Here is a 27,305-nt window from a genome sequence, read left to right on the forward strand (position 1 = left end):
CCTGACCTCTGGGGCTGGTTATGTGGCTTACACAAGACAACGCCTGGAAAGTACGGTGCCTGGCCCTGCAGCCCCTAACATTGTGAGCCATTAAAATTGCTATGAATCTTAAAGGCTCACATAGGGGTTCTTCTTCCTGAGGACAGTGACAGCTGCCCAGTGTGCTTGCTGACTCAGTTCTCACTGGGTCACTGTCCCTTCAGGACGCTAAGGCAGGGGCCATGGAACACCCAGGCTGCCCCACATACCGCTTGACCCATCATCGTAACTTCCTCTGATTGGCCAGCAGTTTGCATTTCTTCACCTCCACAGATATCTCTCAGCAACTCTCAGGTACTCAGTGAAGCATTGTCTTCACGTGGCACACAAGGCCCAGAGACATCTGTCCAAGGATACACAATGATTTGGAAAGAGCCAAAAATGGAATGACCCCTCCCTGGCTCCCTTCACCTCACATCCCTTGATGGTGTGTCATGAACATAACACCCCCTCGGCAGGGACTCAGGAAGGAATGGGGCAGCTGCCCCATCCAGGACTGATGAGACCTTCCAGTGTAAACAGGACCCTCTGCTGGGCCTCCTTAACAGCCCGAGCATCATCTGACAGAGCCAGGCATTACCACAGGCCAAGTCCTTTGCCAGCCCGGCTCTGCCAAGAATCATGCAGCTCAACTACACTTGACTCTCAAAATAAATACTTAAGTCAGAACAGATGCCGTCAGCTTGGTCTGGAGCCATCAGTGGCACCAATAGCTTGTAGAAAACTCTTGGAGCAGAGGGAACATGGCAAGAGGCCCCTTGGAAGGTGCCGGGTCAGGCTTTCAGGACCTCCAGAGCACACTCCCTGAGTGGAGGCAAAGGGTCTTCCCAAAAAGACACATTTCAGAGGAGAAGAGGTTGGGGTGCAGCAAGGAGAACTCGAGCCAAGGGCCTCAGGGCTGGTTCTCATCCCAGCGCTACAGCTCTGAGCAAATCCCTCTGGCTCTGGGACTCCTGTAAATGAAGATTGCAATGAAGGTTCAAAGAGCCGAGTGATCCGTAAAGTGCTGTCCGGGTGAGTGGGGGATTACAGTAGCCTGAGACCACCCTGGGATGCCCTGTGCTGCTGTCATCAGAGGGAACCAAAAGAGGATTGTCCAGGTGGTCACAGCCCGAGGACTGGGACAAGAGAACACTATGGACAGAATCAGGACCTCTTCCCTCCTCCTTGGTTCTAAAGAGAAGGCTCCTGAATATGAGGTTCACATTTTCTCTATCTGCTTTACCTTCTCCTGTCTTCCCTCCTTCCTTCAATCCCTCTCTTCCTATTTTCTTCTTTCCTTCAGATTTATTAGACCCTGTTAATTTTCAGATGCTTAGTAGATATCTACAAGGAAGTGTCACTTAGCAGTTGACTACACAAGAATGAAGCTCTGGGGAGAGATCAGGGTCGGGCATGCAGACTTGGTGATCGTCTCCTTTAGGCGACAGTTAAGGTTATGGGTCTGGAGGGGATTACCTGGAGAGAATATGTAGGGAAAGGACACAGCCCAGGACAGAGCACTGGGTGCTCCAGCACTGGGAGGTCTGCAGAAGAGGAGGAGCCAGCCAGCACAGATCAAAAAGGAACAGCTAGAGAGGGAGGAAGAAAACCAAGGCAGTGTGGGGCCTGGAAGCCAAAGGAAGGGAGGTCCGTGTTGTCTTTCTGTTGTAATTCTGCTTCCCTGCCAGCCACCCCAAATCTTCCTGGATCTACCCCATGTCCTCCTGAACTAGAAAGGTGTCTCCCTGCCTCTTGGATCAGCTGTTCTCAGTGGTCCCACACGCACCCCACTGACCAGAGCCACAGGGCAGTGCCTCCCCATCTCCTTCAGCATTCTGGCCCTAAGTGATGGTGTGGCCTTTGCCAGGTCCTTGCCCCGCCCAGTTCCTGGCTCCTCCTTGGACAAATGAGGAGGCTGGAGATGGCCATCTCTTGCTGACAGCCCTCCCTGTGCCAACATGACTTCAGGCTCTGCCTCTCCCTCCCCACGCCGAGGGCTCTCCAAGACTGGGCTTTGCTTTGGCCCAGCTCAGAGCTCAAGCTGTCTTCTTGGTAGGCCTTTCTTGCCCCAGAGGCCATACAGCTGTGGTCTCTGAAGACAATCCCAATAATCCAGGATGGCTTGCTCAGAACGTAACTCATAGGTGGGGCACATTTGATGGCCATGAAAAATCACTTGGAAAGAAACTGGCCTTAGACCCAGGGCTGCCATGTGGGTTGTCCATGCCATGTCCTGCCCAAGAGTGTCTAGCCACAGGGGTGCTCTGCTCGCCAAAGGAGAGCACCCACAGGGTTACATCTGCCTTTGTCCAGGGGGGGTGACTTTTTCTAATTTGCACAAAAGTGCCATATTAGCAGTGCCATGTGACCTCACTTTGGACTTGTCATTTGTGTTCCTTGCTCCTGACACTTGACTTCTCTGAGCTTACTGCCTGGATTCTTAAGGCCCACTGCCTGATGCCTTTGGGCCTGCCACCCATTATCTTTAAGCCCACCATTTGCACTATTTAGGCATATTGCCTAGTGCCTGGGCGGGCTTCCTCATGTTTGGGGTCCGCCCCGTATTTCTTTGGGTTCACTGTCTGGATTATTTAAGCCTGTCGTGTCATGTCTTTAGACCTGCTGCCAGATTGCCCAGAGCCCTGGGAACTTGGGCTGCTGCTGAATATCAGGGCTACCTGGCACATTAACACTGCTCTGTGGGGCTGCTGTCAGGAAGGGGATGAGGGCCCCCATCCCCGGCCTCCAATGGTGACCGCTGTGATCAGGCCAAGGGCTCAGGCGTGCTTTGAAAGGAACGTTTGTATGATCTGTTTCCCTCCACCATACCTCTGAGGCCAAATCCCCCAGAGATTGATTCATGTACCTGTTTTTTTTTTTTTTTCTTTCTTTTGGTAATCCATATTTAATAGGGAGCCGTGTATGTAGCGCCCTGTGCCTCCGGCCGGGAGCTCGGTGCTGGCGGGGCGTGCAGGCAAAGAAGGCCAGCAGCAAGGGTGGGAACAAGCCAAGAAAAACCCCCAGGCCTCAGTAGTGGCAGGAGGGCTGCCCGGACGGCCTGCTCACCGAAGCCTGGCCTCAGAGCTCCCAGGGATCAGCCTGGCCTGGTGCCAGCACTTGCTGCTCGCTCACTTTGCAGAGAGCCAGGGAAACAAAACAGAGCTCAGTTCTAAAAGAGACACAAAGTGGTCTCTTCACAGAGTCCTGCATCAAGTTGGACCAATACAGACCGACGTTCTCAAGCAGGGAAGGGGCCTCGAGAAGCCTAACGTACAATATCCATCATGCGCGAGAACGTCGGACTCAGACAGAATAATAAATAATGCAGCTCGCACTTAGCAAGCCCGTTACCTGCCAGGCACTGTGCTAAGCGCCTTACACGGACCACATTGGCTAACATGCACAAGAATTCCATAAAGGCACAATTATGCTCTCCATTTTACAGATTAGAAGCCAGGGTTCACCCACCTGTGAGAATGGCTAACATTTTTAAAGCTGATAATAGCAAGCTCTGGTGAGGATGCAGAGCATCTGGGACTCTCACCTTGCTGGTGGGATAGTCACTTTGGAAAACATGTTGGAGTCTCCTCCAGAGTTAAACATACCCTAACCAGAGGACCCGGCAAGCCAAGCCTAGGTGCTTATCCAAGTGAAATGAAACCTGGACGCAAATGTTCACAGAGGCTTTATTCGCAATCGCCAAAATAGAAACAACCCAAATGTCCCTCAGTTGAGGAATGGATTAAAAAAACAGTTCTTCAATACCACAGAATATCACTCAGCAATAAAAAGGAACACGCTGTTAATGCAGGAAAAACATGAATGAATCTCAAATGCGTTAAGCTAAGTGAAAGAAAACTGGGATCAAATGGTCACACACTGTATGACTCCCTTTACATGACATTCTCATGGAGGAAAAAACCAGAGACAGAAAAAGGATCAGCGGTTTCCCGGGGCTGGGGGTGGGCCGGTGGAGGAGACTGAGTATAAAGGGGCCTGGGTGAAGTTTTGGAGGGTTTTGGAAATCTTCTCTAGGCATCTTGATTGTGGTGGTATTTCACCATCGTACACGTTTGTCAAAACTTGCAGAACTGTACACTAAAAGGAGTGAATATTACTATATGTAAATGAAACCCTAATTTTTTTTTAGTGGGAAAAAAATCAGAAGTTCAAGGAGCTCAAATAACTTCACCAAAGGCAACCAGCCAGGAAGTGGCAGAGTCAAGATTCAAACCCGGCTTTTTAACCGCTGTGCTGAAGACATCTGCTCCCAGCCTCATTCACCAGGGGACCTGGATGCTCCAGGTCAGTGAGGGAACGTCACATCCTGGGGAGTTGCTTTTTTTTTTTTCTGTAATTAACTGAAGGGTAATCTTCAAATCCTTTTTCTTTCAACCCTTCTTGCTACAAATGCTGTTTTGTTTTGTTTGACAGTAAATTTGACATTTTTTCTGTACAGTTGTATGGCACATGTAGGAAACTGTGTGACTTCTACCACAATCAGGATACAGAATCATTTCATTACCCCCCAAATCTCCTTCATGCTGTTCCTTTACAGACATATATTTTCCTCATCACTAGCCCAATCTGTTCTCCATCAATATAGCTTTTTCTTTTGGATAATGTCACATAAATGGAATTATGCAGTGTGTACCTTTTTGAGACAGTTCTTTTACTCAGCATGCCTTTGAGATTCATGTAAGTTTTTGTGTGTATCAATAGTTCATTCAGTTTTTTTATACAAATGTTTTTAATTGTCTGAAAATACCATCATGCCTCACCACTCAGGTCCGTAACTCTGTTACTCTTGAAAATCATGCAGAGCCACACCACTGTGGTCGGGGGACCTGGGCATCTTCTTTCATCTGTCACTATCTGCTGTGTCACCTTGGCTATGTCATTCATTCCTTCTGGACCCCAGTTTTCTAATCTGTGAGAAAGGGACATTTTCACCCATCTCCAGATGAAATGGGACGATTAAATGAGAATCATAGAACTTACAACTTTGGATGTTCATGAGCTAAGTCAACTGCTTTCTTTTATCTCAGGGGATCGATTCATTCCACCAGTGATAATCATAGCAGTCAACATTTATTGAATACTTACAATGTGCTGTACGATTTACAGATGTTCAGTCCTGCTGTCAAGCCTGTGAGGCGGTCCTCTCTCATTTAAGAAGAGGAAAGTAATGGAAATGTATTCAGAAATGAAGGAATTTACCAAGCCCCACAACTAAAATTAGTAGAGCCAGGACGGAACCCAGGCGCCCCCATCTCAACTTTCCACTGCCATTTGGAGAGTAAGAATTGGTAGCTGCACCCCTTGTCCATTATGTAAGTAGCACCGTTGACGGAGCTTTCTCCAAAGGCACTTCAGATGCCAAGAAGGATCTTTCTCCAGTTTGGATGAGCCAGCAAGGCCACTGTCCTCCTATTGGACACCTCACCTTTCCACTATTCCACCAAGCGAGGGTGCAGGAGGACAGTGGTGAGTGGCTGAGGGTCATTTGGCACCGGAGGGAGATGAGAGGAGGAAGAGAGAAGCCACTTTTGTGGGAGAATGAGCAAGTGTCATCAATGCTTTCTCTCCTCTGTCCAGGAGGTTTCATTCCAGCTCATTGTTCCTCATTATCAGAGCTAACTATGTTCAGGCGAAGGGCGAACATGTTCCTAAATTTATGTCTCTGTGTGCGACCACGACAATGCGTGTTTTGTGTGCTTCTCCCTGAAAAACTCCTCTGGTGACACGGGCGACCCAGCTTGGACTTGGTCTTTCATGTACGTTACCCACTCCGACTGGCCCCTGCTGGCAGATTTTTCTTAAAGTCTAAAATGAGGGGCTAACCTTCTCTTCTCGGCTTTCTCTTCTCCGCTACCTATAATCTTGATTTGACTCACACAAAAGTGACTCAGTGGGAAACCCACTCAAGAAGGCTTTGACAGGGAACAATGCATGGGCACCTCTACAGAGGCCGGCCCGCCGCGTCGAGAGAGGGAAAACGGATTAAAGTTTAAAGATGTCATGTATGTTAACCGATCAGTATCGGTTTTATGTATTCTGTCAAAGAGACAGCAGTGAAGCTGGGCCGATGAGGCCGTGGGGGTGCAGAGGAGGGAGAAATGACCCCCGCACACTTTGGCCAAAGGCCTCACCAGAGATAACGAGCCCAAGAAGCTGGAGTGTTTGAAAGGTAATAATAACAATAATAAAGAAGAAAGAGCTGAGAGGAGATTGTCGTGGGATTGTTGTGTGTGTCAGCTTTGTCCTTCCACAATGGCCCAGGGCCAGGAGCCGGCAGTCACTGGGGCAGCAGAGCGGCTCCCTCAGAAAGCAGACGCTGCTCATTCAGCCCAGATGGCTTTCTTCCAGGATAATGCTCCAATGGGCTCCCCTGGAGCAACAGAAACCCAGGGGAGTCATGGGTGAGGCAGGGGAGAGGCAGCTGAAAGGAACGGCGCCCTGCCGGCTATCTCTACGGCCAGGCCCAGCACAGAGCACAGGAGCAAGAAGGCCTCAAGCCTGCATGGGGCCTCGGCCCTGACCTGGCTTCTTGTTGTGGGAGGAGGTTACCCACAATGCCTTGACAGGAAGTCAACAGAATAGATTTGGTCTCTGGAACTTCTCTTCAGTGTTCCTGAAGGAAAGTGGAATTCCCCACTCTGATTTCTTTGGACCTCTGAGTACTTTTCCTTTCACATAAAACTTCCTTTGCGACAGTTGCTAGAATTTTCTCAAGTAGTCCACAGGCTGAAAATTGATTATCTTTGAATCCTCTTTCTGAAGCAGTCCACACTCAGACAGGACAAACTTAACTTCCCTGGAGGAGGTGACGCACAGCAAAGGATGCATTTGTAGGCTGGCTACCTCCCATTCACACTCAGGACTCTAAGAGTTGATAAAAAGGGCAGCCATCTTGGTTGGGCCTGCAGTGTAGGTGCCTTCTAAGAGGAATTCTTCAGAGACCAGCAAGGGGACGGCTTCAGAGCTGATCTGAGGAACTTCCATGGGCTCCCATTGGCCCAGGGGTTGGAGGCAATAGTGTGCTGAATCCAGCATATACTGGCTTGTGAGAGCCGATTGTTAAATTTCCAGTAATTTTGTGAGCTTTTTTTTTTTCCACTTAAACAACACAAATTTACTTTCTCACGGTTCTGGAGGCTGGAAGTCCAAGATCAAGATGCCAGCAGAGTTGCTTTCCCCTGAGGCCTCTCTCCTTAGCTTGTACTCTTCACATGGTGGTCCCTCTGTGTGCCTGCAGCCAGTTTTTAAAAATTAGGTTATGTGAACTTACAACCAAATAAATTATATTAGTAGCAAAGGTGATAAACACTCAAAACTCACCACTTGTTTTACTATTATGTATGCTCTTAAAGTCATGTATATCTATTGCATCCGTATATTAGAAATATTGTATTAATGGTATGTTTCTGAGCATCTCTTCCCAAGTCTGCATAGAATGGTGTCACATTGATAGACTGAAATTGGCCACGGTAGGGTATTTATACCATAGAAATTGGCAAATGCTACACATCAGGCCTTTTCTCCCTAAAGTGCTTGTCGTTAAACATTTATCAGTGCACTCCTTGGGGGATGGTCTGGCCCAGCCTCGTGGTCACTGGACCAAATCACTTTCCCTCTGAAACAAGAGGGACAAGAGATGGGATGGCAAGTTGCTCTGAAGACAAACTGTATGAAAGTATGAGAGCTTCTGAGTTTCTTGACCCCATATTCGTGCATTCATTCATTTATTTATTCATCCTCTTTTTTTTTTCTCTCTCTCTAAAAGAAAATACTGTGTTAGGAGAAAATAATTATTACCAACTGCAAGACCCTTTATGAACAATCTGGTCTAATATCTGCCTTTAATCAGGATAGTTCGAGGCCAAAGAGTTGATCCTCATGCTGGGCTCAGGAATGGGGGACCGAAGGGACAAGTTCCTGGCTCTGGGGAGATCACCTCCTTTTGGGCCCACCTGTGCCCACACACAGCCTCTCTCTCTGGGCTTCAGCTGAGAAGGTTGGAGCTGTAAGCCCTCCTGTGGAGTGTCTGCATTTGAATAGGGGTCTGACACAGCTGAAAGGCCTCACAGGGGATCTCAGGCCTTGGGAGCACTCTGCAAATTTGAGTCTGGTGGCCTTCAAAAGCACATCATGCAGGCAACAGCATTCTCCCTCCTAGAAGGCTGCTCTTGGCCAGGGTCCTTGTCTCTCTTGCCCTAGAAAGCACAGGGCACTAGCAGCAGTAATAATATCTAACGCTCATGGGATAGACCCCAGTGTCAAACACTGGCCCCAGCACTTTAACCTCATCTGAGCCTCCCAGGAGTAGGCGGTGTCTTAGTCCCATTTTCAGCTGAGGAAACCACGATTTAGAGAAGTTCCTTAACTTGGCCAACCTGCTCAGCCAGGAGGCCACACAGCTGGGATCCAAACCCAGGCAGGCTGACTTCAGAGTTCTCCCTCTTAACCACTATGCTCAACTGGTTCCCAGGAAGGTGTCCTTTTTGACCCAAAGGTCACAAACCCAGGTGGCTCCCTCTACCACCACCCAGGTCTGGTCAATGGAGAAATGGAAAATGGCAGAGGAGTGGGAGAGGGGGCCAGGACGAGGAGGCCAGAAGGGGAGAGAAACTAAAGCATGTAGGCTCGTGACTGTTGCCCTTCTGCCTTTATCCGGCATTCCCTCGGCCCTCAGAGCCTAGGAGTTTACAAGGGCGTGCACTGCCTTCAGGGTGAGGCTCACTCAGGCCAGTTCTAGAGCATCCCTCCTCCCTGACACACTGGGCCCAGGACCTGCATGGATTTCTTTCAGATCTTAAGGGGAAGCAGGAGGAGCCTGAGAGCCCAGACACTGTGGCAGGCATGGAGACCTGCGCAGAGGCTCTGTGGACACACATACTCCTGCCCCTGCCCACTGCCCCTAAACAGGAAAGCATCACTGGGAAGGCCCCCACACAACAACGGGGATATATCACAATCTTTGTTTTCCCAAGGGCCTCGCCATCTCCAAGGCAATTTCAAAGTCAAGTTCTCATTTACTCTTTATGATTTTGTGAAGCCAGCATGTATAACAAGGATGCCTTTTGCACAAAGAAAAAATTAACCCAAATGCCTTTGGGGTTTGGCCCAGGCCACTCAGCCCAGTTGGGTCCAAAGCACGATCTCTGGACTCACAGTCCAGTGCTCATTTTACTGCAGCATCAACATGCACTTCCCTCCCCCGCACGCCCTGTAGGAGGCCTAGTTTCTTCCCAGCAGATGAAATCAATTGGTCCCTGGAAACATGTCAACTGCTGAGACCAGAAGACAAGCACCAAAAGGAGAGAAATATTTGAGATTCCTGTTAAAGAACAATGCTGGGCTTGACCTGAATAACATGAGAGAAAAAGGAGAAAATAATAATGTCAGATATTACATAAGCCGTGGTGACGCAGACTGATGCTGGGCCTGGAAGGAATGCAGTGGGGAAGATGTCAAAGGGGGCACCTTTCCCCATGGAAAGGATAAGGGCAGAGGGAAGGTCACTGATGTACACTGAGCCATTGTCACCTACTAGGCCCTGGGAAGATATATTTCAGACAATTGCCACGACAACCCCCAGTCTAAGGATTCTTACCTCCAGTGTACAGATGAGGACATGGAGCTGAGGAGCAGAGCTGAGGTGCCCAAGGGCTCTCCCTCAGATGGGGAGTGGGCTGAGTGACCCAGACCAGTGTTTAAGGGCAAGGACTTTCACTGCCAAAAAGTGGAAACAACCCCAAAAGCCATTAGCTGTGAACAGATAAACAAAACACAGCAGATCGACACAATGGAATACTCTACAGCAATGAAAAGGAGAGGCCTATTAGTACACACATGATGCGGATGGACCTCAGAAAAACAATACTAAGTCTTACATTCTCCACGGGGATGATATAACCCCTAAGGGGGAAAAAGTTGGTTCTTTGGGGGCAAAACATTCTCGGATATTCCAACGGTCTGTGGCCCTCCAAAGGTCAACTCTACCTAAAAAAACATACTCCTTAGTATTTAATTTCTGTCGTTAGGGAGAATTTTAATTAAATGTAATTTTTCCCCTTGGGGAAGGGGTGGATCATAACGAAGGTAAGGTTGAGGAGCACGATGCTGAGTGAAAGAAGTTAGACACAAAAGACCAGTGAATGGATGACTCCTTGGACATGAAACGTGAAGAAAAGGCCAATCTACAGAGAGGGAAAGTAGATTCGCGGTTGCCTGGGGTGGGGCATGGGAACAGGGAGTGGCTGCAAATGAGCAGGAGGGATCTTTCTGGGGTAATGAAAATGTTCTAAAATTGAATTGTGGTGACGATTGCACAACTCTGTAAATTTCCTCAAAGTCATTGAATTGTACACTTAAAACAAGTGAATTTTCTGGTATTTAAATTATACTTCAATAAAGCTATTTTGAAAAAAAAGGAAGAAGACAGGTCTGGGGATCTGAGAGGCCTGGCTCCAGTTCGGGTTCCGGGTTCCCATGCCCCAGGCAGGACCCCGAAGGCCTGGATGTGCTCTGGAATATGGAGTCGCCAACAGAGCTTCCGGGACTCAGCGCTGTGATGGGAGGGTGTAGGGAGACATACCTAGAACTCCGTCTCAGCTCTCAGGCCTCAGGAAATAGCACCACCGTGAGAGGCCTGCCTTGACCCTTGAAGGTCATTAGCAGGCACTCACGCTGGGTAATAAACCATGTTTATTTCCTTGTAGCACTGCTGAAATTTCAAGTGGCCCTTTGTTAACTTGGTCATTGTCTGTGTCCCCACCTTCCTCTGGAATGTTAGCTCCAGGTGGGCAGGGACCTAGTCTTCACCATCCCTGTCAGAAGATCACCCTGCGCTGGCACAAAGCAGAAATGTAAAATGTCAGCAGCGGTGGTTGTTCTTATTGGTGGAATACCAGATGAATACAGGCATAGGAGCTACATTTGTTCATCTGAAAGTCGCAAGCTTCTGGAGACTTCTTTCCTGCGGAAAGATTTCTATAACAGGTGTGTGAAAGGGTGGAAAATTCTGGAAAAAACTTGCCTTAATTACACTGATTCATTGGCCCTGCATGCCTGCTGTAGTGACTCTTATCCTGGCGGCCACGGGGCGCATGAAACTATAGAAAACACATGCAGCAGGTTGTCCGTATTCAAGCACATACATTTTCTTTGGGATGATGGTCATTAGCACTTACCAGAGTCTCAAAGGGGTTCATGACCGAAATAAGGCCATGATTCTCTGGTGCTCCGGGTGAAAAGAAAACTCTTAAGCATGGAGACCCTGTCCCCTTCCCACAGCGTTCTCTCTTTCACATACCACACACACTCACAAACACACATACACACACACCCCATCTGAAGCTCCAGCCCTAATGAGAACTTGGGGCTGGTCAGTGATGGGGAATCTTCATGAAACTGAAAACAGACCAGGTGAGACAAGAGCCCAGGGAGATGGGAAGCGGGAAGACTGAGACATCAGGGCTCCCGTATCGTGAAATTAGAAGCTGGGCCAGGGTCAGGTATAAAGAAAGTTACAAAGAGAGCAAAAGAGACAAAACCTCAGTTTGCTTCCTGTCCCTCAGCCAGGGATGCCATGTACCTGGAGCATACGCCAAGGGGCAAGACACGGGGAGGGGATGGGGTGTGGCGAGCCGTGGTGGGACCCGAGAGCGGGGCTTTGTGGGTTGCACACTGAGGCTGTGTGACCAACAGACTTTTATGGGTGATTTTCCAAATGAGTGTGTGTGTGCATGTATCCTCCAGAGAAAGAGAAAGAGAAGACAGAGAGAAATCGGTGATCTCCTATGAACAAGGACATGCTTAACCATCCACTCTTAAAACAGGGTGTCAGCCCACCAGGGGCCCAGGAAATCAGATCCTGTTCTCTGAATATTGTAGCCCTTAAAGAATAAAACCAAGAAGGGAGAGGCCCAGAGAAGGGGCTAATTACACCTAGCAAGCGACAAATCACTTGCAAAACATAAATACGTTTTCAAGGACACTCCTCCACTAACGAAGCTAAAGTGTTTTTCTTTCAAACCCCAGCAAGAAAATCCGAGGGATGAAACAAACTTCGCTTATTTTAGTTTCTACTCAATTACCTGTTAATGGAAAAAATCTGGCACCAACCATAATGAGGCGGGCATGAGCTCACTGGCGTGGGGGTCGGCGCTGTCAGGGAAGGCTGCAACAAGCCCAGCATTTATCTGCCTCTCTATAACCCTTTTCAAACTCGCTGTCAGGGAGCCCACGCCGAGCAGGCAGGAGAGGAAGGACTTGGAACCTGCTCCAGGCCTCCAAGGCCCTCTGGGAAAAGGAAAATTGTTGTTGGCAAGTCTGCCTGGCTCCAGAAATTGATCCAGTGCCCCCCACTTGTCCGAGCAGCAGCAGACAGAGCTAAGAATTTTGTTATAATTAAATAGAGTGCTGATTGGTTGCTGGAGGTGGTCTTAAAACTGGTGTTTAAAAGCAGAGGAGAACAACGGTTACTATTCATAGGAAAAGCCCGGAGTCTTAAAAATCCATCTGTTTCATTCCCAAATTTAGGCCAAAAAAATGCTCACTTGCTGTCTTTAAAAATACCACCTGCTTTGCGATGTTGTATAATGTGCCATTATATAAGGTGGAGAGGGCGGAGGGGCCGGCCGGGCCGGAGCACGCGGCGTGGCGGCTCAGCCCCTTCCTGAGGAGAACAGAGGCAGTCTGCAGAGGCCAGGCTGCCTGCTCCCAAGGCTGAGCCCTCCTCCTCAGACACGCAACACCAGTCCTGAGGCACCGAGAGACTTACCAGCATCATCTCAGGGAGCTGCTTCAGGAACCCTCAGATGCAGGGCCCTGGTCATTACAGACATCCATCCTGCACCCACCTGGCCTCCGGGATCTATCGTCTGGGGGTTGCACCAGGGCTGGGTGGGGCTGTGCACCACAGCTGGTGGTACAAGGTGAGGTCATGGCACCTGGAAGCCAGGGGAGAAGCATCCAGGCCCTCTTAGCCCTGGTGTCAGGGCCACTTAACACCCTCCCGCAACGCGCCACTCTAACCCTAGGGTAGAGCAGCTAGAGGAAATAAGGTTCCCAAGGGGGCAGCCCTGTTTCTCCCAATTGGACAGATGTCCCAGTCCTGCCTAATCCTAATAGCTTTTCCCAAGCCTCAGAGAAATGTCAGGACTCAGTTTCTCCCTAAGACCCTTCCTCGCAGGGAATTGAAGAGAATTGGCTCTATCATGGGCCTAATTTTAACCCCATCTCTGCCACTTTTCAGCTGACGATGCTGAACATGTTCCTTAGCTCCTTCCCATGACAAAGGAAAGAAGGAGACTTCGTAGGATTTGGGTGAAGAACAAAGAAAACAATGCATGCTGTGCCAGATGCCCGGGAGCCTAGTATGGTGCCCGGCACATCGGAGGCATCCACCAACAGGTCGCTGCTGTATTTCCGGGAGACCCGCACCCCAGTCCTCCGTTGCACTGGGGTCCACAACCTTGGACACCAACACAAGATTGGGAACGAGTCTCGGAGCTGGCAGCAGGATGAAAATTCCCCACATCAAAGCCAGCCAGTAGAGAATTCGAGGCAGCAGGTAGTTACCGGAAAGATCCCTGGTCTAGATTTTGGGGAATCGTGGCATCTAGCCTAGACCCCGCCAGCACCCAGTTGTGTGGCTTCAGGTAAGACACTCTTGGGGCCCCTGCTCTGGGCACCCTTCCTCTGGTCCTTCTTTCCAGCTCTTAGAGATGAGGCAGCCTGACTGTTGAGAGCAGCTGCTCTTGCCTACAAAGCCCTCCTGGAATTCTTACCCAGAAGGATAGAACTTACAAGTTTCCATGCCTCCCTTTTGGGAATTCTGATGCCCCAGCAGGGGATGGGGGCCAAACAAGGAGCCCCCGCCACACCCAGACACCAAGAGTAGGCTCTAATTTCACTAACATGCCCACAATTTCCCATTTCCACCCTCCTGGCCAACCCTTGCACCCTGAAAAGCAAATATAGACACTGGAGGGGTTATTAGTAAGGTATTATCTGAAAAGTTATTAAAAGGAATTTAATCTGTTTTGTTATTATTTATCCTTAGAGGCCATTCCAGAAGCCCCACTCCATCTACATGTTTCACTGTGAATTTCCTTCCACACTGGTCTCATAAAGCTAATGTGAATGTGGGTGAGTGGGTGGGCAGGGCATAGCTTATTTCGTTTTAAGTAGCAACCGTCACTACCTTTAGAATCCGGAGGAAGTTAGCATTGCTTAACCTGAATTCTTCATAATTCCATCAATCAAGTGAATGGGGGCATTGACATTTTTTTCAAAAGCCTTGTTTCCTGACTTTTAGCTGTGGTGACTTGCTCCTCAGGCCCTGCGCTATAGACCATATGGTAATTACAGCTATCGTCTTTTATTACCTGCTCCATGCAATGCACACACCCACCCAATATCACCTTCAACATTTCAGTGGAATGGAGCGTATATCATTCGTGAGAAAAATCCACAGGAATCTTGAGTGCATTGGATGAGAACTTCCCATCTGTTGTATGAAAACCACAATCTAGTTATCCATTCTACGATCGATGGACTGGTAGGTTGTGTCCAGTTTTTGGCCATTTGAATGGAGCTGCTATGACCATCTACTAAAGTTAAACATATGCTATTGGGATATCTTTTTTTGTGAATTACCTAGTCTTATTTTTGTTGGTTTTGTTTTGTTTTTTGCTCACTTTCCATGGATTAAGCTATCTTTTCTTTTGATTTTTAGGAATTTTTTATACTTCTAGATACCAGTCCTTTGTCAGATAAATGTGCTACACATACCATCTCCTAACTGTGGCTTGCCTTTTCACTCTTTAAATGAGTTTGTGATAAACACTTTCAACAAACTAAGACTGAAAAAGAATTTTCTTAATTTAACATGTATCTACAAATACTTACCAACAACATTATACTTAATGGTGAAATAGTGAATGCTTTTCCCTGAGTTTAGAAAAAAGACAAGAAAGTCTGAAATCACCACTTTCATTCAATTCTCCATGGGAGGCTCTTACCAACACAATAAAGGGGGGGGGACCCAAAAAGTGGAAGAGGGAGTATAAAGATTGGAAAGGAAGAAATAAAATTGTCAGTATTTGCAGATAATATAATTGTGTGGGTAGAAATATGCAAAAGAAGCTATAGCTAATCTATTAGAATTCATATGTGAATTTAGCAAGGCTGTTGGATAAAAGGTCAGTATACAAAAATCAAGTATAACTCTACATACTAGCAATAAGCAGTTAGAACATAAAAATTTAAAAATACCACTCATGATAATTTCAAAAAACATAAAATATCTAGGAATAAATTTAATGAGAGACATGCAAAACTTCTATACATAAAACTGTAAAACATTTGTTATGGGCTGAATTGTGCTCCCTGCCCCAAATTCGTAAGTTGAAGTCCTAACCCTTTCTACCTCAGAATGTGACTGTATATGAAGATGGGGTCTTTAAAGAGGTAACTAAAGTAAAGGAGGGCATATGGGTGGGCCCTAATCCAATATGCCTGGTGTCCTTATCAGAAAAGCAGATGGGGATATGGAGGAAAGACCATGTGAGGACACAGCAAGGCAGCCATCGCAGGCAAAGAAGAGAGGTCTGAGAAGAAACCAAACCTCCAACATGTTGATCTTAGACATCTGGCCTCCAGAACTGTGAGAAAATCCATTTCTGCTGTTTAAGCCATCCCATCTGTGATCTTTCCTTATGGTGGCCCTAGCAAATGAGTACAACTTTATAGAGGGAAATTAAGGACTACACAAATAAATGGAAGGATAGACCATGTTCATGGATTAGAAGACTCAATATTGATAAGACGTCATTTCTCCCCAAACTGCACAACTGATGCACCACAATCATAATAAAAAGTCCAACAGGGGGCTGGCCCCGTGGCCGAGTGGTTAAGTTCACGCACTCCGCTGCAGGCGGCCCAGTGTTTCGTTGGTTCGAATCCTGGGCGCGGACATGGCACTGCTCATCAAACCACGCTGAGGCAGCGTCCCACATGCCACAACTAGAAGGACCCACAACGAAGAATATACAACTATGTACTGGGGGGCTTTGGGGAGAAAAAGGAAAAAAATAAAATCTTTAAAAAAAAAAAAAATGTCCAACAGGTTGTGTGTTTGTGTGTGTAGGTATAAATTGACAAGCTAATTCTAAAATTTTTAGAGAGATGCAAAGGGCCAAGAAAGTCGTGATAATCTTGATGGAAAACAAAGCTGAAGGAATTATATGCCAGATAGCAAGACTTATTACAAAGATATAGTAATTAAAACAATGTGGCATTGGCAGCAAAGTAAAAAAAGATCAATAGAACAGAGTGTCAAGAAACAGATCCACAATCATACTGTCATTTGAATTATGCTAGGTCAACTGGATATCCACATACAAAAAGTGAATGTTGACCCCTGCCCCATATCATACACCAAGATCAATTCCAGGTAGATTATAGACCTAAATGTGAAAGGTAAAACAATAAAACTTCTAGAAAAAAAGAGAAGAGAATTTGTTCATAAATTTGGAATGACAAAATAAGTGGGATTTAAATGCACTACCAATAAAATAAAAGATTGATAAATTAGAATTGATTAAAATGAAAAACTTTTGCTCATCAAGAGACACTCTTTAAAAAAAAGTTTCATTCACTCATTGACAATATTTATTGAGCACTTACCAGGAATCAGACTAAGTTCCGTGGACAGAGCGGGAAGCAAAGAGACAATAGCTTTGTCCTCCAGAAGTTTACCTTCTAGAGCAGGGGTTGGCAAACTGTTTCTGTAAAAAGCCAGATGGTAAATATTTTAGGCTTTATGGGGCACAAACAGTTTCTGTTGCAGAAAATTCTTCTTCTCTTTTTTGTCCTTTTCCTCCTTCTTTTGCAACTCTTTACAAATGTAAAATTGGTTCTAACTCACAGCCCTACAAAAACAGGTCAGGCACCTGGTTTGGCCCCCAGGCTATAGTTTGACAACCCTGGTCTAGAGAGAAGGGACGGTTCACAATAGACAGAAAAACAAATAAATAAGCACATAACTTCAAATTTGTGTGTGTGATATATGTAAGGAAGTTATGAAGGTAATAAAGGAGTGCTCTGATAAAAATAGGGAAAGTAAGGAAGATGTGAGCTCGATTATTAGAGCTCATCCCTATCTGTGTGCTTCCCAACATTTCTCAGCCTCCTTTTTTTTAGGAAGATTAGCCCTGAGCTAACTGCTGCCAATCCTCCTCTTTTTGCTGAGGAAGACTGGCCCTGAGCTAACATCCATGCCCATCTTCCTCTCCTTTATATGTGGGACGCCTACCACACCATGGCGTGCCAAATGGTGCTATGTCCGCACCCTGGATCCGAACCAGCGAACCCCGGGCCATCGAAGCAGAACATGCGCACTTAACTGCTGCACCACGGGGCCAGACTCTCGCAGCCTCCTTTGTAGTTAAGTTGGCCTCATAACTGAATTCTACTCAATGGAACATGGGCAGAAGTGATTTCATCACTTGTCTATAAAACATCCTGGTGATCTTCCATCCTCTCCCTCATCCATGGGGCTGGAAGATGTCGCTGAGATGGCTGAGAAGTAAATCTACTGTGTTAAGGTATTGGTATTTTAGGGTTGGTTTGTTATTGCACATGGTCTAGCCTACTCTAACACAGGAGACCTCACTTAACTGAAATATAAGAAAGTGCAAAGCAAATACGTTCTATTTTGTATTTCATTCCATTTTATGTTTTTAAAATGCTGGGCTTGATCCACTAAAGTGATTTCCTGATCTGTCAATGGGTTGCAACCCACAATCTGAGAAACATAGATATTTTGTATAGACGACATTATAATGCATATACTTCTAATTTTCTTCCAATTCTAGGATGCTACAATTTCCAGCACTGAGTCCAAAAGAGCTCAACCCACGTAGTTATCAACGGTCTTCATTGTTATTACATTTACAGAAACCAGAATGAGAAAAAAAACTCCTGCACACAGATAGGGAGAGAGAGTACCTGGTGGTCTCCTAGCCAGAGCCTCTCTCAGGCCATGGATCGACTTAGCTCGACTTTCCACCTCTCTGCAGCTCCTCATGTGGTCTGTGTCCTTACAAGGAGCATAGTAGTTAGCTGTGCAGGCTCCTGCCGCAGGCTGCCTGTGTTCAAATCCTAGGCTCACTGCTTCCCGGATATGCGCCTTTGAGAAAGCCACTTCGCCTCTCGAAGCCTCCCTTTCCACATTTGTAAAATGGACATAGAAGCAATTTCCATCCCCGTGAGGATTAAATGAGAAACAGGTAGAGTTTTTAGCACACCCTCTTGTCGTTATCCTTGTATAAAGCCATTTTCCAGGTGAGCAACTTGTGCGGGCCTCAGAAACATTGGTGGCCCCTTCCCTTAAAGACTCTGTCCTGTAAGATGGTATAGGACTGAGCTCAGAGGGAAAAATGGAGACCAAGCTGACTTCGTCCAGACCCATGTGCCAGTGCCCAGAATAGTACCTGGTGCAAACAGGTGCTCAAGATATAGTTGTATGAATGAATGAATCAATGTGCGTACTCACAGCTGCCATCAAGTGTCCTCACAAAATGCCAGCTTTTAAAAACCCCAAGCTCCAGAGCCAGAATTCACCAGTGCTGCTCAGTGGACCCATGCCAGGATTCACGTAGGGCTCTGCCATTGCCACATGCCTGGGGATGCTGGACCAGACCTGAAATGGGTGATGAAGAAGCCAACTCCAGATGAGAATCCTTTAGGAAATCAAATCGATGGCCCTGTTTATTAGTGATTCCCTGGTTTCTGGCACTTGCCTTGAGGCATCATTCATAAGAGACATTTAGGCTATTCCTTAGTTTCCTTCCAAAGGGCTTTAATTAGAAACACATTTCCATACCACAGAAAGCACCCCAGCCAGAGCTGCGGCTCCCCAAAAGTGGAAGAAATTTTCACAGGGCTAAGTGTCAGGTAAGATGAAGGACTGTGGGTGAGTCACAGCCAGGGCCATGGCCGACTCTACGATGAGGATGTGCCTTCCACGTCTAGATTGCTATGATTCTCTAACCTGGGCTTGAAGAGCCAGACTAGCAGAATCCCAAAGAGAAATAAGGAAAACAAACAGTTATGATTGGCCTTCTGTTTTTATGATAATAATAAACATTATGATTTACTATGCCAGGTACTCTGCATTCTAGCCCTCATAAGAATGTCAAAATGAGTACTATTGTCACCACTTTTTAGCTGAAGAAACAGAGGTTCAGGGAAATGAAGGAATCACCCCAGGACACACAGTGAGGGAGTCGGATGGAGGATTCTCCAACCTCAGATTCATTCCACTGCTCCCAGGTGCTTCCTTTCTTCAAATCCTGAATGTGGATGAAAAGCCCTTCTGATTCTATGTACGTCCATATCATCAGCATAAAAAGTGAAACTTCCATTATCTGAAATGGAAAACGATCTGCTCCAATGATCGTTTTCTGCATGCGCTTGTCCAAAACCACCACCAGCAGTGGAACAACTGCTCATTCTGGAGGGTTCTGTGCAAAGATTCTGCAGTTGTCCCAGAACTAGCAAATGCCTCTATAGGGGGCTGAAGGATGGCCCCCTAAAATCTATGCCCACATCCTCATCCTAGAACCTGGATTAACTTTATATGGCAAAAGACGTGAGTAAGTTAAGGGTCTAGAAAGAAGTGGCTTATCCAGGTGGGCCCTAAATACAATTACATGTATCCTTATAGGAGAAGAGGCAGAGGGAGTTTCAGGACAGAAAGAAAGGAGGCAGCGATGTGAAGACGAAGGCAGGGATTTGAGTGATGCGGCTACAAGACGAGGAACAGCCAGGAGTGCAGGCAGCCACCAGAAGCTGGAAGAGGCACGTGGCAGATGAGGCTCCAGAACCTCTGGAGGGAGCATGCCCTGCTGACACCTGGATGCCAAACGTCCAGCCTCCGGACTGTGAGAGTTGTTTTTGAAGCCACCAAGTTTGTGTGAATCTCTTACAGCAGCCACAGGAAACTAATACACTCTCCTAATATGCAAACTTATTTGGCTGGGTCCCATCAGAGGTCAGGAACGATGTGGCTCAGAGATTGAGAGTTATGGGCTCCTAGTTGTTGTCTCAGGGTCTCTTAGTAACAAAAAATCCACAGATCCACTTTTCACAGATGAAATTAAAGGATGCTCAGTTTGAAGATGAACTCTTGAGGTAGGACGAAACTAAACAGATGTAGCGAGCAGGGTCGAAGGGCAAGGGGCTGGCCTGCCATTTGAGACACCTAAACCTGGACTGTCATGAATAAGACAAGACTGGGGGGAAAAGAGGCTCCATATTAGGGTGCAAAGAAGATCCCTAAAGTATCACTCAAACGTCGTAGGGCAGCAAGCGTGTGGCTAGGGGATCTCTATTTTGAATTTTAGAAAGAGATCCTCTGCTCTTGGGTTAGCTGATGGCAGAGGGACCAACTTCACTCCCACCTGGCTTTCTTTTGCCTTTGTAGCCAGGGTAGTGAGTTACATTCCAGCATGGTGGAAAGAATGAAGGAAGTAACTGACACCCGGGAATGAGAACACAAAATCTGGAAGCACTATGGAAAGTTTCTATTCTCCTGCTTCCCAAAATACAGATGCTGAGTTGGCCAACCTCAACTGTTCCCTTCTTCAACAAATATATATGGAGCCCTCTGTGTGCCAGGCAACAAACCAGGACACTAGTATAGCTGTGAACACAAAAGTCACAACCCCGTCCTCTTGGAGGGCTCTGTAGACCAATGGTTCTCAACTGTGGGGTGATTTTGTTCCCCTGGGGACATTCAACAATGTCAGGAGACATTTCTGGTTGTCATGACTGGTGTGGGGGAGGGTGCAACCGGCATCTAGTGGGTAGAAGCCAGGGATACTAACATCCTACATGGCATAGGATAGACCCCCAACAAAGAATAACCCAGCCCAAAATGTCAATAGTGGTGAGTTTGAGAAACACTGGTGCTTAGAGTGGCCTAACTAGGCCACATCCATTGATGTGATGGTGGGTGAGGGGGTTACAGGGCGGGAAAGACAAGAAGCTGGAGGAGCTCAGGAGACATCACCACCCTTGTCTGTGCTGATGTTAACGCTGAGACCTGAAGGATGAGGGGGAGGTATCCAGGCAGGAAGTCGGCAGAGGGGCCACAGGAGCAGAGCAGAGGGAAACTGCATCTTTGAACGCCGAAGAGTAAAATGCTTTTAGGTAGCTTAGTTCTCTCATATGGCCCAAGGGGAAGGTGAGTGAGTATGAGGGCAGAGGAGGCGGCGGAGCAAACAAGGAAAGCTTCAGACGGACTGTCCCGTCAGTGTTCTGGAGAAGGATCATTTTTATTATGCAAGGAGGCATAACTTGGTGTTAGGAGCAGGGGTTTGGAGTCAGATCTGAACTTAAATCCCAGCTCCACTACCCTATATGCTGTGTAGCCTTGGACAAGACACAAACTCTGTTTCTAAATCCAGTTTTAGAAAATCAAGCTGAGGGTGGAGTGGAGAATATTTACCTCAGGTGGAAATGTTAGTATGAAATGAGAGATGGTCCATTGACGGCTTGGCACACTGCCAAGAACAAAGATATTATTTGTGTTTTCAAATGTCACTCTGGGCCCAAGTGTGCAAAATAAAATGAGGAAGGACAGCCAGAGCCACTCCTCCCTGGGAACGCAAAGCAAAGCAGAAACAAAATGCCGGGATTTTACAGAACAAAAACTAGTTTGAGCAAAGCAGAGTTTCTGGGGACTTTAAAGTCCTTGATGACAACAATGTGTAACCTTAAGTAACAACGGCAGTGACATAAACAGATTCTGTGCCCATTGAAATCACGTCCTTTGAAGGGTTGGTTGTCCTGGATAAATGGAGCAACGTGCACACCACCATCCTAGTCAGCCTGAGAAAGAGATGCAGTGGAAACCTCAGGAAGATCTTTATGATGGCCCCTGGCTGGTGATAGTGATGAACTTGCATCCTTGCCAGGGCAGAGCCAGAGAACTTGGGTCCCACAGACAAGACTCCTCCATACAAACCTCTAAGCGAATCGCCTTGATCCAATGTTTGGAAAAGCTTCTTGTTCAACAGTTGCTCTCTGCCAGAGAAAGGGTTTCAACTCGACACCCCGGCATCTCTCCTTGTGTGCAACTCTTAGAAAGAAGTTAGGATGCTTTCCTATCAGGGATCCTTAAATGGTAAGGATGTGGTTTCTTAAATCTACTCCTGGTGAATGAAGTCTCATTAATCAGAATTAAATCCTTTCCACCTGACACTGTAAGAGCGACAACGAGGATGTATCAGAATGACTTTCACAGCCAGAAGAGTGACATTTGCTCTGTAACAGTGCTTTGCTTTCAGAGATGGAACTAACCAAGTACACAAAGTACACCAAACAGGCATTAAGAATGGGGGTGGGGGGTGGGGAATGAGTTCAGGACCCTCAAAAGAGTTCAGGACCACTTTTCAGTATCCAAGTCACCACCCACCACCCATACCAACCATGGGGTCTCAAGGTCGAGCCTGGAAGTGAGTTTCTCTTGGTGAAGGCGGACCCAGTGTCCCCAGAGAGAAAATCCAAATCATAGAAACAAGCCTTGGTCTGCACATACTAAGTTGCTTTTATTAATCCAGAACAGCATGCTACAGATACTGTACAGCATGAACATTTATTCATTACAAAAATGGCTTCCAAACCATTAAAAATGAAATTGGAATAAGAGCATAAAACGGAACAGTAACATCACAACTGTTAGGAAACATTCAAAGTATTCACAAAAAATGTTATAGTTAGCATTTTAATAAACCAGAGAAAAATCGGAGACAGTTTTACAATCGCTTCATGTCAACTACAATGGCACTGAAGGAACAGGTTTCAGCTTTATACAGCATTTTGCAACATCAACATGCCTAGGTTTTTTTTATTTTTAAAGTTTGCTACCTACTTGTATGTCATACGTGTACATAAAAGCGGCAGCTGGTTTTTTTCCTTGAAGAGTAATCTAATATACAGAAATTTGGCCCTTAAGGGTTTATACCTCTTCGTTTAAAATGCTTTCTGGACAATCTGCTACCAAACACATCTTGTTATAGGTGACAATAAAACTACATACAAATCTACCTATGTAACATCACAGCAAAACAGGATGAACAAAAATTACAGCATCAAAAAGAGGGAGAAAGCTAAAGTCATTGAGAATTTTGGCACATAAAGTTTTGCACACAGTCAGTCCATGTTACCTAAGGGTGCAGGGCATTCGACTGCGAGTCCAAAGAGGAAACAGGATGGTTCCCACTGTCGCTCATACAGCGTCGCTAAGATTCCCTCACTAATTTTCAAGTCTTGTTTTACATAATGGCTTTTAAAGCAACTTTTGTTAATGCTACTGATCCTTGAATGCAACTATTAACGTCCATTTGGCGGCATCTGGGTTTCATACAGCGCAAAAAAAAAAAAAAAAAAGTCAAAAAGGGAAACGAAAAAATATATATACACATTTTATATATAAACTTAAAAACCTTGTACAAATGAGTTGTTATATATAAGATGCTTACGCTAAGGGGAAAAAAACTTTATACAGTTTCAAGAAAAAGGAAAACATATTTTAAAAGGGACGACGTACAGCTTCGACGAGCAATCTCTAAAGCAATAAATACTACTGGTCCAACAGCGTTGTGATTCCATTAATTGGTGATTAGCATTCCCTCCCCCCAAAAGAACAACACCATGGAACAAGGTATATTAACACATTTTAACCCTTTGTTTCTGTACATTTAAACAATAACAAGTAACATCACAATAAAAGTTGTTTCACACAGAAAAAAAAAAAAAAACAGAAAAAGTCATGGCACTGCATTCCTTGTGCCCTTATTATGGTTTAAAAACCAGATGTAAAATGATTGGTTCGCAAGCTCGTATTTAATACAAATAATACAGAACCAACTCCTTCTGGAGGGCTGCTTCAAAATCGCTTTTTTTTTTCTTTTTGTTTTTTAATCAGTCTTTTAAAACTAAGCTATCCGAACTACATAACAGTTATGTATATATATATATTTTTTAAACGCTACAAAGACTTTAAACAGCTGTTGATAAAAATTTTGGTAGAATCATGAGGTTCTTCTCTCATCTACATATTTAAAAGGAGGAATTGAAATAAGAATGGGTCAAATATTGACCAATGAACTCGATAAACATCAACTAATGTAGCCACATGGCACAAAATTAAAAGAGTACAAAACGAAACCTTGCGAAGGGGGGACAAGAAAGAAAAAGCCAAATGAAACACTCACAAACCGGGCGGGGCTCAGAAGCTAAAGCTATTCTAAAGACTTGGTTACGAGGGACAGTGGCTGGGGGTGGCTCCCGGCCAGTGAGTTGTGGGAATGTAAGGAAGATGTTGACGGCTGTGCAATCGACGAGGAGGACATGATGGACGGCTGCAAAGCGGCAGGCGGCAGGTCCAGGGCCCCGTTGGGACAGAGGGCAGGGGCCTTGCCGTGGGCGGCCTCGGCAAGCAGGAGGGCGGGCGGCGGAGGCATCATGGAGAGGTGGGCCAGGGGGTCGGGCTTCAGGGACAGTGAGAGAGGCTGGGTCTGCTCAGTCTGTGACTTGGCGTCTTGGGGAGGGGAGCCGAGCAGGCTGGGGGAGGGAGGAGGCGAGTCTAGTAAGCTTCCATCTGAAGAGGGTGGACTGAGGCAGCTGCCTTCACCTTGTATGTAGCGAACGCACTTTTTTTTTCTCCTAGAAACAGGGGGAGAGAGTTATCTGTGAATAAAGGGCAAAGATGCCAAGGGAGAGAGTTATCTACTGCTCAGAGCCACGTTGAAGTCACCTAACGGATGCCCCACGCAGACGGCACACCCAGCAGCCAGAGGACATTACAGTTCCGCTGGGGTGCTAGGCTCACTTGACTACTGCCCGCACCTACGCCTGCTCTGGCAAACCATCTGTGCGAGAGAGCGAGCTCCCTACCTACCTGCTTCCCCTGCCCCCACTAGCCGCCCACGACCCCAGCCCTGCGCAAATACAAGGGAGCAGACTAAAGGATGCCACCTGTAGACTGTGGCATCGATTTGCCACAAAGTGGCTACATCCAAATTGAGATGAACTGAAAAGCTTATTTCTCTTTTGGCTTGGACATACCCTGACTTTCCCATCAGATCCTGCCCCCCTCCATTCCCACCCCCTCCCCAATTGTTGTGTGTGTGTTTGTGTAAAAGAGAAAGACAGAGCTCCTCCCCCAGGCGCCTCATGTCAATGTAAAACACTCAAAATGCTGACTGTGGAGCCCACAGAGCTGAAGACAGCGCTAGCAAGAGCCTTAAAGGTTTTAACACCGCACCACACCACCACCAGGCTGCTGGCGCCCAGAGAGCCTTCGGGCTTGTCTGTTAAGAACCACACCAAATCAAGAGAGGTCAGAATCAGGTGAGAGGAGGGGAGAAACAAAAATAAAACAAAATAAAGTAAAAAACAAAACAAAAACCAAAAATAAAAAAACCAAAAAACCACCAAAAACAGGTAGAAGAGGATCAACAAAGGTGGGGGAGGGGGAAGAATAAGAAAAACAGAAAATGATCCAAAGGAACAAGAATAACTGGTTGTATGGCCTGCAGGTTGTGGATTAAATTATGATTCAAACTTGATTTTTTTTTTTTTTTTTTAAGATTTGGGGTCTTCCCCTCCCCCACCCCATAGTTAGAAGGCTAGAAGGAGAGACGGTGAGGATGGGATGGAGGCGTCCTGCCCTTTATCAACATGCCGAGGCCAGGAAATGGAGGGCACAGCATGTCACAAGGAGGTGCCGACGAAGAAGAAGTGCCAGGGAATCGCAGCATGGAACCTTCTGGGGTTTGGGTTATCGTGATTAGTGTTTAAACCAGAAAGACTAATGTTGCCCTGCACCAAAAGCAGAACCTCCCCTCTCCATTTCCTGTTTGTGTAAGAAACAGGGATGAGAATTTCAGAGCCTCTCTTGCTTATCATCAAAGGGGGGGGAAATCAATGCAAGACATTGAGCATGTGACCTCAAAGCTTCTCCTACTGTTAATCCCAGTCCGATGGGGTAATATTTGGTTGGAAAGGTGATCCTCGGGACAAAACCCCTTATCCTATAAAAATAATGCAGACACAGGGTATATGCTGATCTAAGGAGAATCCAGTCAGAACTGTGGCTGATACCACTCCGTCTAAAAACAAGTGTGTAAGCACTGGCCAGCTTTCCACTGCTGCCTGGTTGAAGGCAACTACCATCAGATGTCATTGGCCTTTGAAAGGAAGGGGGTGTAATGAGTTCCTCTTGGGTCTGTGCCCCAGAGCTGTCTGATCATGCCCCTCAGTGCGTGGGGTGTGGACTCAGCAAGATGGCAGGAGGGATGAGAGGACAGGAGGGGTGGGGGGGAACATGCTCGGTCTTCCCTGCCTCCCAGAGGCTGAGACCCATCAGGCTGGTGGCCTCAGGGTCTACCTGTGCCCCCTCTGGGTCAGAAGGAACTCTAGGGGAGCGAGGGCAGCCCCCTTCAGCTTTAATTTGACAAGGTTCCTTTTTCTCCTCTGGGATAGACTGGGGATTCTGCGCCCATCCCAGAAACCCAAGATAAATAATTAAGCCTCTCAGAGTTTTAAACCACCTTAGCCTGCAGATCAAAACATGCTCAAAAAACTAAGTTGTCCATGCATTTTAAAAATGGGAGAAGGTAGAGGGTAGGGATGGGGGGGCATAAGCAAAACTGAGAAAGCAAGAGAGACAAATGGGAGAAAGGAGAGGAAAGGCAGAGAGAGAGGGAAAAACAACAGGAAACAGGGGAATGACATCAAGCAGCATTCCATGCTATATTAGGGCAGAGTGAAAAGATGGGAAAAGCAACTTGGTGGGCTCAAAACAGAATCTTGTTAAAATGTCCTCAAATGTCAAATAAAATTAGAAACCCTGCGTGGCGAACAAGGAGCCCTGATTGGCTGGGAGCCTTTCTGATGCTCCCCTCACCCTTCCCCCCCTCCTTGTGACACGGAAGTTTCCATGTCGTGGGGATGAGTGGGGGCATTTTGAACAGGGACATGAAGACTATGAATGACAGAGTGACGCTCCTTCTAATAGGTAGTTGAGCAAAGAGCAGTGGGAACACACACGCATTTCTAATGAGCCAGAAAATGCCTCGTTTTGCAACTTTTCTTTTTTAAAGCACATTTTGTCCTATTGATTTAGCATCAAGCCAGATCCTGGCCAAGTTAAGAGGAAAAGTTGAGGGAAAAAGGGACAAAATCCACCCGCTTACCCT

The 27,305-nt window shown here is 46.6% G+C and overlaps 1 protein-coding gene across 50 annotated transcripts in view; it reads right to left on the bottom strand.

Annotated features, from left to right (window-relative positions):
* Positions 1–22,624: 22,624 nt before the first annotated feature.
* Positions 22,625–27,305, bottom strand: part of TCF7L2 (transcription factor 7 like 2) — a 193,227-nt gene continuing 188,546 nt past the window's right edge. For all 50 annotated transcript variants that reach the window (XM_023639322.2, XM_070220261.1, XM_070220269.1 and 47 more), the window contains one exon: positions 22,625–24,768. In XM_023639322.2, the coding sequence (XP_023495090.1) occupies positions 24,689–24,768 (80 nt within the window). In that variant the 3' untranslated portion in view covers positions 22,625–24,688. The remainder of the gene's footprint in view (positions 24,769–27,305) is intronic.

This window comes from Equus caballus, chromosome 1 (genome assembly GCF_041296265.1).
Source record: "Equus caballus isolate H_3958 breed thoroughbred chromosome 1, TB-T2T, whole genome shotgun sequence".
In the NCBI taxonomy this organism is placed as follows: Eukaryota; Metazoa; Chordata; class Mammalia; order Perissodactyla; family Equidae; genus Equus; species Equus caballus.